Raw genomic sequence first — 14092 nt, 5'->3', positions numbered from 1 at the left:
AAAACACATGCGCGTACTTCTTCAAGGGATGTGCTAGCCTCTTGGACTCTATGGTATATATACCGTCAGTCCTAAGTTCCTATTGGTTAATTTAATAATTGCATTATATTAACCCCATGTTGGACTGGCTCAAGGCAGCACATAGGATTGGCCTATGCTAAACAGTACATAATAAACAAACAAAAAACACTTGATACATTAAACATAATAACATTAATACATAAAAACATTAAAAGGCATTAAAAAAAAAAAATAATAATAAGAGGCAGAACTTTAAAAATGATAAAAATTACAGAAAGGCTTTAAGTTCAAAATCAATATTCATTCCTTTTGGGGAGAGGGTTTTGAGTTCGTAAATCCAATAAGCTTCACGCATACTGGCCTGCTGGAGCCTACTCCCCCCTCTAGGATTAACATCAACCTGCTCAATGGCCTGACAGATAAGACCCTTAGGGTTCTTGTCATGGCACAAGAGAAAGTGATGTGAGACACTATGTGTCACCAAGCCCCTCCTGATATTGTAAATATGCTCATACACACGTCTTTGGAACGTTCTCCCTGTTCTGCCTACATACTGTAAGCCACACGGGCATTGTAATAAGTATATAACATACATTGAGTGGCAGTTAATGAATTTTTGTATGGAGTAACTCCTATTAGTGACGTTAGATGTAAACTGTCTGGCATTTTTACTAAAGGAGCATGCTATACACTTAGCACAGGTGAAAAAACCTTTTAGACTCCCTTCTTGTCTCTGCTTTTGTTGTTTTACCGGACAACTCGGAGCTAACTTTGATTTCAGGTTATTGGCCTTAGAGAATATGATGTTAGGTTTTTTTTGGGAGAATATCCACTAACACTTCATCTTGTAATAAAATTGGCCAATATTTGTTTATAATTTGTTTAATTTTTGGCGCCATCTCATTATATTGAGTGATGAACGCTACCTGATTATTATACCTTTCTAATGTATCCTTTTTTTGACATTATATTGAAGTAAAGTGTCCCTATTAATCCTATTTAGGACGCCATTTGGACATTACACCAATTGGTTTGATTTCATTTTATACCTGTGGCGCCGGTTTATCCTTTGTTTGTTATGCCATTCTGACTGATTGTACTATCAGTTTTTTTATCTGGCTGCCTGTGTTTTATAATATTAAGTTTTATGATTAGCGCTGTTGTACACCATTCTTTTTTTCTGCGTCTGTTTAAAATGAACTACTGTAATTTCAAAAGGTACTTCTATTATTAACGAGACATTGTTTTTATTTGAAACTGTAATTATTAATTACTCAGAGTAACGCAAGATTTCTTTTCCAGGTGATATTCAGATTGGAATGGTAGATAAAAAAGGGCAGCTGGAAGTTGAAGTCATAAGAGCACGAGGTCTTACGCAAAAGTCGGGCTCAAAATCCACCCCAGGTAGGTCAACGAATCATACTGCAGCCCTAAAATATATGAAGTCATGCAACGTAATATTATTAGTGATTGGTCCTGATGTTAATTTTGACTGGCTTTGGGGGTTTTTTTTTTTCAAATGGTAGCTACAACCTTTTAATCCCCTGGACAAACCCACGAAGACAACCCTCCATTATTATCATCCAATAAATACATAATACTATACAATTATATCTGAATTTCAGTTTTACATACACCTGAATACCCTTTCCAAATCTGTCTAAAAGTAAAACCATGCCACTGAAACATAGTGACAAACCGCTCACCAAATAATATGGCATAAAAAGGACGGTGCATAGGGATATAACCATATGTAAACACTTGAAAATGACCACAGGTGTCACTAAAGCCCTAGAGTAGTGCAATCAAAAGTCTGTAGACCAGGAAAATATTAATACATATACAGTATATATAGAATATATATTATTTTTATATATATATATATATATATATATATATATATATATATATATACACACACACAAGTCCAGAAATGCACTACACCTTCCATGTCATAAAGACCACGGGGTATCCAAATCCCTCCTGTAAATATGACGCCAAAAGTGTACTCAGTGCTTCACAAACAATACAGTACAGGGAATTATAATAATACAATAAGTGCAGCAAAATCAGACAATAGGAAAGGAAATCCCTGCCCCGAAGAGGTTTGAGGGGAAACTTACAGAGACAGCTGGTGACGAATAAGTGCTGTAGATGGCAGTGCTTGGCCACAGCTGGTGGAAGGAGTGGGTGTGGGGCAATAGCCATGAGTGCAGGCTATTGGGATGCTTGATTTGTGAGACAAGTTTTAAGGTTGGTCAGTATTAAAATGAGAGGGTTAACACTATTTACAGGGGAATAGATGGCAGGGAGGCACGGGTGAGATCAGGTGTGTATGTCTGGCTTCAGGCTTAGGGGAGATCCCCATCAGCAGGAAGGAGTAGATAGAGGGTGTGAATAGAGGATTTGTGTGGGTGTTTTTTATTGTGCGGTAAAGTTGTTGGGAGTGTGGTGTATAAATAATGTTGCAGTGGGGAAGTTTGAGAGAACAGAGACGTTCACAAAGGAGTGAGGAAACTGTAAACAGAAAAAGCAATAGGAAGGGCACAGTGAGATGCAGGAGGAGAGACTTCCAGGTACTTGGGGATAGGAAGTGTACAAATAATCACAGCTTTTAGAAAGTTAAGTTCTAACAGTTGGAAAGTTGTTGTGCAGTGTCCAGGTCTCCTCAAATCTTCACCTCCAATTGAAACTCCAAAATTAACTCTGCCAGACACTTTAAATGTGACACTTAAGATGGGACGCACAGCCAGATTGCTCATTGCCAAGACAGTCTGTCTTAAATACTCTGAACACATGCAATTGAATAACAATTAAGGGAGGGGTCTGCCTAATCAACTCAAAGAAACATACCCAAATAGTTAATTACATTTTAAGGTCTCTTGCAATTGATGGTAGAATTCAGCTCAAGGAAACATACCCAAGTAGTTAATTACATTTAAATGTCCTGTCGAAATATTGCTGATAACTGGAAAGGGGTGATGACTTTTGGCTCATAAATAGTTATTTGTTGCTGTTATTTTCCTAAATGTGGTAGTTTTTAGTTGGCCATCATCTAAATTGTAAGGTCTAGAAAGTCAATTGAGCGAAGACTTTCCACTATAGTTAATGTCACAATATTTATGAAATTCATCTAGACATTTTTTTGTCCTTTTCTATATCAAAAATATATTGTCAATATACCTCAGTCACATATCTACAGTATGTGGCTGGTGTATTAAAGATGTTGTTCTGTGGAGACCACTGTTTCCTCCCACCATACCAAGAAGAAATATAGACCTCCATAGGGGGTGCTGGTAACTGCTCTGGCTGTGGTGTAAAGCAACTGCGCCATGTCACATGGGCCCAGCCAAAGCGGCTACCACCACCCCTCTGGAGTGGTCTATATATCTAGAAGAAGGAGGTCCCCAGAGTTAAAATTAATGAGGTTCACCTCCGGATATGCCCAGCTTCAATACAGCATATAAAATAATAAAACATTGGATCTCTGTAAGAGTTGCTCAGGGAGTCACAGAGAAAGAGCTTCTCTCTGGGACTCTTCTACGTAGCTATTACACACTGTCTGGTTCAGGACAATTAACACTGCTTTAATCCTCCCAGGCCGCAAAATGTCCTGCTTTTGGGTACCGCAGACATGCCGCACACAGGCGACAGATTTCAGCCTGTTGGTCTGCGGCCATGGAGAAAGCCTGAGAAAATCAAATGTGCATGATGAGCAGGACTTAGTCTACTGATAATTACAAACCATTCGGAACTTCTGCATTTTGAATGCTAATAGTTGCTGGCAATACCTAATGGGAGCCATCCCATAATGTAGTTATTTGTCAAGGACCCAAACGTTTGGGGTGATATGTGTCAATTACACAATGTAGAAGATATTGCATAAATGATTGATGTTGCATCATGCTTGCATGATGGTGAACCTTTCTATGATATGATATGTGAGAACATTCATTGTTCTTCCCTCTGCCTTGGAATGTAACTCACACAGTTCACTTCTACAGTAGTTGAGTTAAAGATTGAATAATTCTTTGAGCCACGTTTCTGCAGTCATTATTTTACTGAAGTAAACAGACAGATAGAAAAGTTCCCTAGTGAATGCACTCTCTGCCATAATGAAAGGTGTTAATGTGAATTTATTTAAAAATCCTTTTAATAGTAGAACATTTAAAATAGTTTTGGACAGAAGGGATTGGTATTGGTATCCATGACCAAACCCTTAATTTTTTTTATTGAAAGAATGGGGAGCCTTAATGTTAGAACATTCAGAGACCCAATCCATTTCAGCTATGACCTTCTTAATCTGATATAACCAGAAATAGTAGTGTTTGATTCCATTCTTTCTTTTGTTGTTGCTGGTCCTGCAGCAAGTTATAGTGGATACATTAGAATGATTGGCTTCCCATGTCCATATTTCTTTGACTGGATTCACTGAGCTCCGCCTTGCTACATGTATACATAATTTTGTTTAAATGGTTTGGTACCTAAATACTGGTGACAGATGTATCAGAAAAGTTACAACTTTGCTTCATAGCAGCTACGCAGCTTTGAAATCCTACAGTACTCACAAAATTACTCTACACTGAAACAACATTTATATTAAAAAAAAAATATTGGTTTAATGTGGTATTTTTTTTACAGCTCCATATGTAAAGGTGTATCTTTTAGAAAATGGAGCATGTATAGCCAAGAAGAAGACAAGAATTGCAAGAAAAACCCTTGATCCTCTATACCAACAGCCCCTGGTTTTTGAAGAAAGTCCACATGGAAAGGTCCTTCAGGTAATAGCAATCATATGTCTAGTGCTGTTTGTGCCATGATAGAATCTGGGTGGGAAGTAAATGTATTCTATTAAAATGAATTGCTTTCACTCATACTGTAAGTGAGCTACAATACAGGTTTAAAAATGGGATGCAAACTCTGAATCTGTTTTGCAATGCTAATGGTACATTGAACTTATACATTTGTTTACATTTTATATGCGCTAACTTGGAAGATCAAGATGTTCACTGGTTTTCAGTGTAACAATGGCTTCTGGTAAATAATAATGGGCTAAACCATTCTTAAAAAAAAAACTTATTCTATATAATGCTAATTTAATTAATTTAACCCAATCCCCCCCCCCCTCCCAATCACAGATAGGGTGCATGTGAGGAGGATCTATATGTGTTACCAGTGTGGCGCTTTACCTGTTAGGCTCACAGGAGGCCCGAGCCTCCACCAGTGAGAGCCTGGGGTATATCCTCTGGAACAATACTATACCACCTGCGATGGCTCCCAGCAGAGCGGGAGTTGTTCCTCGCAGGACACATTCAAATGAACACATACACTTGATGTAAAATAGCAACGGTCTTTACTATAACATTATGCATACACTTCTCATTCTATAAACTCTTATCACTCTATAATACTAATGGCACAACTACCGAAAGCACCAACGCAGGGCGCAACCCTCCACCGTGTCCCCACACCGTGTCCACTGTCCCACACCCAAACCCAATCTTTACAAAGGCTCCGCCGCCGCAATGCCTTCCACGACGCTCCTCCTTGGTGATCCCACCCGGATAGATATGACAGTCTCTGCACTTGCAGAGAGTGATTCACTGCAATCACTGGCCAGGATCTTCCTCTCACTTGGCTGTACCCTCACTTGCCCTGTAGTAACCAAAAGCTGAGGTGATTGGGGCCTAGCTGGGGCCTAAGGGGAAATGTCTGGCCTAGTGTATGAGCCACTTGCTCTCTACACTTACCCACCCACCCCTGTCTGTGTCCCAGCTTCTTCTGCTTCCTCACTGCAGCACACAACAATGTATCTGTCCTCTCAGGGAAAGCTGTAAGCCCTATTGGCTCCCTGGTGTTAGGTGGCCTGTCTGCCTCTAAGCATTCTGGGGCCCTAGTCTTCCATGACCCTCTTCCTATTGGGGCCGCGTGCGCGAGCTGTAATGGCTACCGCTACTCTCCACTGAGCCTGCGCAACTCTGTAATGGCCGCCGCATCGCCCTAACTACGCATGCGCGACTGTGGGCCGTCCCTACACTACAGAGCGCCTCTGCTGCCACATCTCCTTTACCAACATGGCCGCCGCGTCGCTACTGCACATGCGCAAACCTCCGCGACACAACCATGATGGCGGCGCCCTGCCTCCGACACGACCGGGAGCCCCCGCAGTTGCGAGGGTAAGGGGGACCAGGGGGGACCGAGCTACAATCTCCCCCTGGTGAAAATACCAACAACCCCGCTTGGAGGACAGCGTCACACAGCACAAAGTTATATAATAAAAATGCAGGGCATGATATATACAACTTATCACATGTGCTTTAACATCAATGGTACACAACATAACAACCACAGTAATACCCGAGGCCAGCTGAGTGTTAGCTGTTTGCTGAGACCAATTGTGGGGGTACCTCACTTTGACTTTTGTGAGCCGTCGTCTGCTCAGGTGCAACAGTCACTGGTTCCATACTACTTCCTCCCCCTGGTGGAAGGAACAGAACAGTGTCTCTTGGCCAGGCCTTTTCCCGGGCATCCGCATCGCGTATGCGGTATACAGGGAGGCCTTGACATTTTCCTCTATCCACCACATGATGAATAACGCGCTCCATGTTGCGCATGAAGGAGGCAATAGTTACCAGAGTGGTCACAGCACAGTCTTTGTTTGCTCCATCAGTCACTTCTGAAGTGACATCTTCTGAATACATCACGAGCTCTGGGTCTTGAGACAAATGAGCTTGGTAATCCTGTGAGTAGAAGTAAGCGCCGAGCAGGGCCTCTTCACCGGATATCTCCATCACATCCTGAAGGGAGTAAAGGGTGGGTGCCTCACCGCTCCGCTGGTTGCTGACGGGTATCAGTTCATCTGGAACGCTGTCAGGCACCATCTCCGCGGCACTGGACAGCACGATGGGGCTGACTTTTCTCTTTGCCTGGACGATAGGCGGTGGGCACTGGTCCACTCGCACCACTGGACAGCAATCTTCTAAGGGGGACACCTCCTCCAGGACGCGATGCCGGGGCAAGCCAATCGCCCTGGTGGCCAGACTTAAAGAGCTACCGTGCACCGAGGTCACCTGGGAGCTCACAACCAACATCCCATGGGGCAGTCAAGTCACCCTTTTGGTCAGTAGGTACTGATCCCAAGCCTGGGACGATGGTACCTGTTGCAGGGTACATGCAACCACGCATGCGGGTTCTCTTGATAAGGCTTCTTTATTGAGCCTTAAAAACATACAGCACACGAGGGGCGTGGCCAGGACGCCGACGGAGATGGACGTGTAGCAGAGGAACTCGCCAGACCCCCTAACAAATAAACAAATAGAGGCTCTTTCCCCCCGAAAATTCCCCCTCCTAAAGCACTACCCTAGACCCACAACCCTAGAGGAAATGGCTAACAAACAAAAATCCCAAACAGCCCAGGCTGTTAACAAGCTATTCTCCCCGCGAAACTCAGAGGCGGCGGCAAGAAACCAAGATGGCGCAGGCCCATCAGGCGCACGAGGCCCCAAACAAACTGCCCAAACGCAAGATCGGCAAGAAATGCCAGCGCAGCCGGCGGCAACACTCACCCGAGAGGACATGAAATAGCTTTTGGCAGAAATGCTGCATGACCTGCACAAGTCGCTAAAGGCCGATCTCAGATCCGAAGTCACTGAGCTAAAGCAAGAACTGACAGGCCTAAGGGAGCGCACGGATGAACTGGAAGGCAAAATGGAGGCCTTCGCACAGGCCCAAGAATTGGCTGCAAACGAGATATTCCGGCTCGGGGCTGAGGTAGAAAGTCTCCGCGACTCCCTAGAAGATCAGGAGAATCGCGACAGGAGACAAAACATAAGAATCAGAGGCATCCCCGAGTCGGTACTTCCAGGGCAGTTAAAGACTTACCTCCTGGAGCTCTTCACCTCCCTATGTGGAGACTTGAATCAGACGGACCTTGAGCTGGACAGGGCTCACCGCTCCCTGGGCCCTAGATCAGAGGATCCAAAAAGGATGAGAGACGTCATAGCCAGACTTCATAAATTTTCGGCAAAAGAAAAAATAATGGAGGTTGCCCGAACCAAAGATCTCATCACATTTGAGGACAGCCAACTGCAACTTTACAACGATCTATCCAAAAGAACTGTAGATCGCCGCAAGGAACTAAGACCCCTAACCATACTACTGCGGGACAGCGGAGTAAAGTATAAATGGGGCTTCCCATTTAGACTAATGGTGCAGCGCAATGGAAAGATGCTCTCAATTAAACATCAAGAAGATATGGAGCACTTTGCTAAAGCACTAAACCTCACCCCTCCTACCAGCTGGAGAAACGAAGGACCCAGACAAGAAGAGCCCCCAACCAGGGCCTCGGAAAGGCTGGCGGGACAGAGAGGTCAGAGGATTAAGTAGAAGAACTCAACCCCACACTCTCAGCACATACAAAGGCACCATCCCCAAGAATGACACAAAGACCCCACCTTACCACCACTGCAGGGAGAGGACGAGCACTGCCGGAGATGACTACACCGACCCACCGGGAGAGGAGAGACAGCTGACGAGGGAACAGCACCGCTCTCAAATCTTCACAACCGCTTGCAACACCCACTTCACTTACCTGAAGAGTGAGACGGGGCTCCGATCGGCGGGAGATGGAGGGACCAGCATTCTGCGGTGCGGGGGAGGGGGGGGGGCGCCGTCCCCCCCCCCCCCTTTCTCTTTTTTTTCTGTTTTTTTTCCCCCCTCTTTCTCCCCCTTTCTCGCCATGTCCCCGTCCTCTTTTTGGCTACCTACGGCCTTTCGGCTTCTTTTGGCCCCCGACCCTCCCCGTGTGGGGTCCCTGGAGGTGGAGAGCCGGTCCTTACCGGCCTTATGATCTCCCGAGCCCAGGTCGAACTGCTCCAGCAACCGTGAGTAATCCCTAAAAAAAATCTCTGGAGAGATTGACGGTGCCGGACGGGTTGGGGGGGGGGGGGTCACGCAGCGAGTTGAAGGGGGGCGACGCACTGAGGCTACGCCTCACTGGCTGGATGTTAGCGGGTGGCCCAGCCCCGCGACCTGGAAGACCCTTGGTCTGGCCTTGCGGCTGGGAGATGGGGTCGGGGATCTCCGTGGACTGGTTCTGCTGAGAAGAGCGGACCCCCCCCCCTCTCCCCTCCCCGGGTGCCCCCGCGCTTTCCCCTCGGGCGATACCCATACTCACGGCCTGGTGCCCCACAGCCGGGGGAGGCCTGACAGAGAAGAGACACCGAGCCGGGACAATTAAGTTTGAAATTGCCACCCCGCCCACTCGCTTAGCCATAAGGAACGGTGACCTAAGACTAACGCATGATATATGGGCTGAGGGAAAGGCTGACAAGCAGAGGCAAAAATAAGCATCAATGGCCTCGGGCTAAAGGAACTGCTAAGCCACCCACCGAAGCATACACACAAAGGCTGCGTCTAGCAGGAACAAACACCATATACAGCGATCACTCGACAGAGTCAGATACACAAATAGAAAACAAACATCACCAACACAACATAGCTAGACTGCCCCCCCCTCCCCCCTCCCCCCCTCTCTCCCCCCCCTCTCCCCCCCTCCCCCCCCTCTCCCCCCCTCCCCCCCCCCTCCCTCCCCCCCTCCTCCCCCCCTCCTCCCCCTCCCCTCCCCCCCTCCCCCATCCCCCCTCCTCCCTCCCCCCCTCCCTCTCCCCCTCCCCCCCTCCTCCCCCCCTCCTCCCTCCCCCCCCTCTCCCCCTCCCTCTCCCCCCCCTCCCTCTCCCCCTCCCCCCCTCCTCCCCTCCCTTCCCCTCCCCCCCCTCCCCCCCTCATCCCCCCCTCCCCCTCTCCCCCTCCTCCCCCCTCCCCCTCTCCCTCTCCCCCCCCCCTCCCCCTCCCCCCTCTCCCCCCCCTCCCCCTTCCCCCCTCTCCCCCCCTCCCCCTCCCCTCCCCCCTCTCCCCCTCTCCCCTCCCCTCCCCCCCTCCTCCCCCCCTCCCCCGTCTCCCCTCCCCCCCTCTCCCCCTCTCCCCTCCCCCTCCCCCTCCCTATAGTCCTGCCTCTTCCCCCCCTCCCTCCGCCCCCACACGGAGACCCCCTTCCCTCACACCACCCCGGCACACTACCGGCCATCCCATCGACCCCCCTCTCCCTACCTCTAAGAAACGCCCAGCCACCCCTAGGACAGACTAAGAGAACTTCCCCCCACCACACACTTAGACACAACTACAACACCCCACCCAAAGAGCACATAGTACACAACCTAGAAAAAGAGCTAACATATAAAATACACTCTGTTTACACAAGGCGGTGAGGCAAAACAAAACATCAGGACAATGTTAAAACCTGCTTCAAACTGGTCTAGAATGTTATCTAGCACTAGATGATGCTTTGTTGTGTGAAATGTTGTTGAGTTATGTTATAATAAGTTAAATTATGTTATATTATGCCAAAAATGTGTGATCCACTAGGGGAGTGTCTCTCCTAGACAAAAATGTGATGATACCCTGGATATACGATATATGACTGCTCATGTAACAGGTACTTAACAAAACTAACACCATAGCCTCCCCCCCCTCCCTTTTCCCTCCCTCCCACCCCCCCTCCCTTTTCCCTCCCTCCCACCCCCCCTCCCTTTTCCCTCCCTCCCACCCCCCCCTCCCTCCCTCCCCCTCCCTTCCCTTCCCCCTCCATCCCCCTCACCCCCCCCCTCCCTCACCCCCCCCTCCCTCCCCCTCACCCCCCTCCCTTCCCCTCCGTGCTTACATCCTTCACCCCACCAACCCCCCCCCTAGACAGCCATATAATGCTTCCCCCCCTCCTCTCTTCCCCCCCCTCCCCCCCCTCCCCTTCCCCCCCTCTCCCCCCTACCCTCCCCCCTTTCCCCCCCTAAAGTCCTGCTTCTCCCCTCCCCTTCCCCCCCTCCCTCCGCCCACACATGGAGACCCCCTTCCCTCACACCACCCCGGCACACTACCGGCCACCCCCTCGACCCCCCCCCCTCTCCCTACCTCTAAGAAGCGCCCAGCTATCCCTAGGACAGACTAAGAGAACTTCCCCCCACCACACACTTAGACACAACTACAACCCCCCACCCAAAGAGCACATAGTACACAACCTAGAAAAAGAGCTAACACATAAAATACACTCTGTTTACACAAGGCGGTGAGGCAAAACAAAACATCAAGACAATGTTAAAGTCTGCTTCAAACTGGACTAGAATGTTATCTAGCACTAGATGATGCAATGTTATGCGAAATGTTGTTGAGTTATGTTATGATAAATTAAATTATGTTATATTATGCCAAAAATGTGAGATCCGCAAGGGGAGTCTCTCTCCTAGACAAAAATGTGATGATATCCTGGATATATGATATATGACTGCTCATGTAACAGGTACTTAATAAAACTAACACCATAGACTCCCCCCCCCTCCCTTTTCCCCCGCTCCCTTTTCCCTCCCTCCCACCCCCCCTCCCTTTTCCCTCCCCCCCTCCCTCCCCCTCACCCCCCCCTCCCTCCCCCTCACCCCCCCCTCCCTCCCCCTCCCTTCCCCTCCCTCCCCCTCACCCCCCCTCCCTACCCCTCCCTTCTCTTCCGTGCTTACATCCCTCCCCCCACCAGCCCCCCCCCCCCTGTGTCCCCTCCCCCCCTTCCCCCATCTAGTTACCAGCAAATATAATAATTGGCGAGGTTCTAAAATGGAATAAAGGTGACAAATGGGAAAGGAGCCACACAACAGTAGCTCAGGGTCTGGCCCCCCCCTCTGTTGCGACCCAACCGTCGGATCCAGACACACCCCAGAAGGGCGTCCAAGCCCAAACGCCGGTCGACCAAAGACCAGGCGAAACCATTTCAGGACCAAAACTGGCCCTACTTCTATCTTTTCTCCACCTGCTGGTCCTGTCCCAGCAGATCTTTACCCCCCCTCCCCCTCCTCTCCACCCCTCTCCCCCTCCCCAAAGGCAAACCCAGCACACCCCCCCTAGAAGGAGGCCCAGCCCAATAGGCGACCTCAATCATACAGGGTCTTTAGAATATAAAAACAAGGTCTCCCCTAGTGGGAAAGGAGGGACCCCAAGACCCCGAACAACTAGAAGCCAACAATGGCCACTAAGGCCCCAATAAAAATCCGTTCCTTGAACGTTAAAGGACTACAGAATAACCGAAAAAGAAGGCTAGCTTTCATGGACATGAAAAAATCAGGGGGAGACATTATATTCTTGCAGGAGACCCACTTCACATCACAAGACCCCCCAAATTTATTCAAAAAATTCTTCCCAATGTGCTTTTTTGCATCATTTAGTAGCAAGAAAAGGGGTGTGGCTATCCTGATCAGACAAGGCACCCCATTTAATCATGTCAAAACAACGGCGGACCCAGAGGGTAGATTTCTAATGGTATATGGCTCCCTTGCGGGCTCAGCAATCATTCTAATCAATGTGTACGCCCCAAACGAGAACCAAACAGAATTCCTACAAACTGTTCTCGAGGGCGTCGACCCGGGATATCTGTCATCGATAATAGTGGGAGGAGACCTAAACATGGTCTTAAACCCCTCCGAGGACAGATCAACCACAGTGGGCCCCTCCCGTACAACCCACTCCCAGATCAAGGGGAAAAGGTTTAGGGACATCATGAGCGAATTCTCGTTAGTGGACATTTGGAGAACCCAACATCAAGGTCAGAGGGACTATACTTTTTACTCAGCGCCTCACCAGACTTACTCTCGAATAGACCACTTTCTGACCACCAAAAATGTGCTGGCGGCAGCCATAGAATCAGACATTGGCTCAATCACATGGTCAGACCATGCCTCGATCACCCTGACACTGTCAATCCCCTTTGAAAAAACAACAACATACGCATGGAGACTGAATGATTCACTACTTAATCACCCAGAGATTGAGAGAGAGATAAGATCCTCACTTAAGGACTATTTCTCCCTCAACGTGGGAACAGTCTCCTCTCCAGCAATCCTATGGGAAGCCCATAAGGCAACTATCAGAGGGAAATTTATTTCCATCGCATCCCACAGGAAAAAAGCCCGCCAAACGCTAATCAAAGAACTCACAGAGAATATAAAAGTAATAGAGCAAGCTCATAAAGCAAATCCATCAAAAAAAGTATACAAAACATTAATAGAAGCTATAACAAAACTTAGACAAACCCAGCTGGAAGACGTTGAAAAGGCCCTCAAATGGACCAATCAACAATATTATGACAAAGGGAACAAAGCTGACAGACTATTAGCCAGTAAATTAAGAGGGATACAAAAAAGATCCCAGATAACGGCGATCAAGAGTAGGTCTGGAGAAATTCAATATAGTGAAAGCAAAATAGCAGCAGAATTTACTAAATACTACACAGAACTATACAACCTAAGAACTAAAAACGGCCGACCCGAACCGATAGCGTCAGAAACTATAACTCAATATTTAAATAAATGTCAACTCCCCTCACTGACGGAGGAGGAAAACACAGTCCTCAATGCTGAGATTTCAAAAGAGGAACTGGAAGAGGCGGTCAAATCACTAAAGCTCACTAAGTCTCCTGGCCCTGACGGTTTCACAAATGTCTACTACAAAAGATTCTTGCCAACCCTATCCACGCATCTGCTAAAAACATTCAACCATTTCATGGAAGGGAACCAAATCCCTCCAACAATGTCTCTAGCCAATTTGGCAATAATACACAAGGAAGGCAGAGACCCGATGCAATGTGGAAGCTACCGTCCAATCTCCCTCCTCAACAGTGATCTCAAGCTATATAGCAAAATTTTAGCAAACAGATTAAACCCAATATTACCGAGGTTAATCAACATTGATCAGGTAGGATTTGTTGCGGGGAGACAAGCCTCTGACAACACCCGAAAAATAATCGATATTATCGATCATGTCCACCTCACAGGCACCAAAGCACTACTGTTAAGCTTAGACGCAGAGAAGGCGTTCGATAGAATATACTGGCAATTTCTGGACCAGACTATGTGTAAATTTGGCTTTAAAGACACATACCTAGAGGGGGTCCGTAGACTATACCAAAATCCATCAGCAACGATAAAACTACCAGGGGGGACTAACCAAAGATTCGAGATAACAAATGGGACTCGACAGGGGT

The 14092-nt window shown here is 47.6% G+C and overlaps 1 protein-coding gene across 33 annotated transcripts in view; it reads left to right on the top strand.

Moving 5' to 3' along the window:
• Positions 1–14092, top strand: part of RIMS1 (regulating synaptic membrane exocytosis 1) — a 489535-nt gene that overhangs the window by 463657 nt on the left and 11786 nt on the right. For all 33 annotated transcript variants that reach the window (XM_075598054.1, XM_075598045.1, XM_075598044.1 and 30 more), the window contains 2 exons: positions 1324–1425; positions 4663–4802. In XM_075598054.1, the coding sequence (XP_075454169.1) occupies positions 1324–1425; positions 4663–4802 (242 nt within the window). The remainder of the gene's footprint in view (positions 1–1323; positions 1426–4662; positions 4803–14092) is intronic.

This window comes from Ascaphus truei, chromosome 4, assembly GCF_040206685.1.
Source record: "Ascaphus truei isolate aAscTru1 chromosome 4, aAscTru1.hap1, whole genome shotgun sequence".
NCBI lineage: Eukaryota > Metazoa > Chordata > Amphibia > Anura > Ascaphidae > Ascaphus > Ascaphus truei.
The sequence above is the reverse complement of the archived record's forward strand: the minus strand, read 5'-3'. Positions and strand labels throughout refer to the sequence as shown.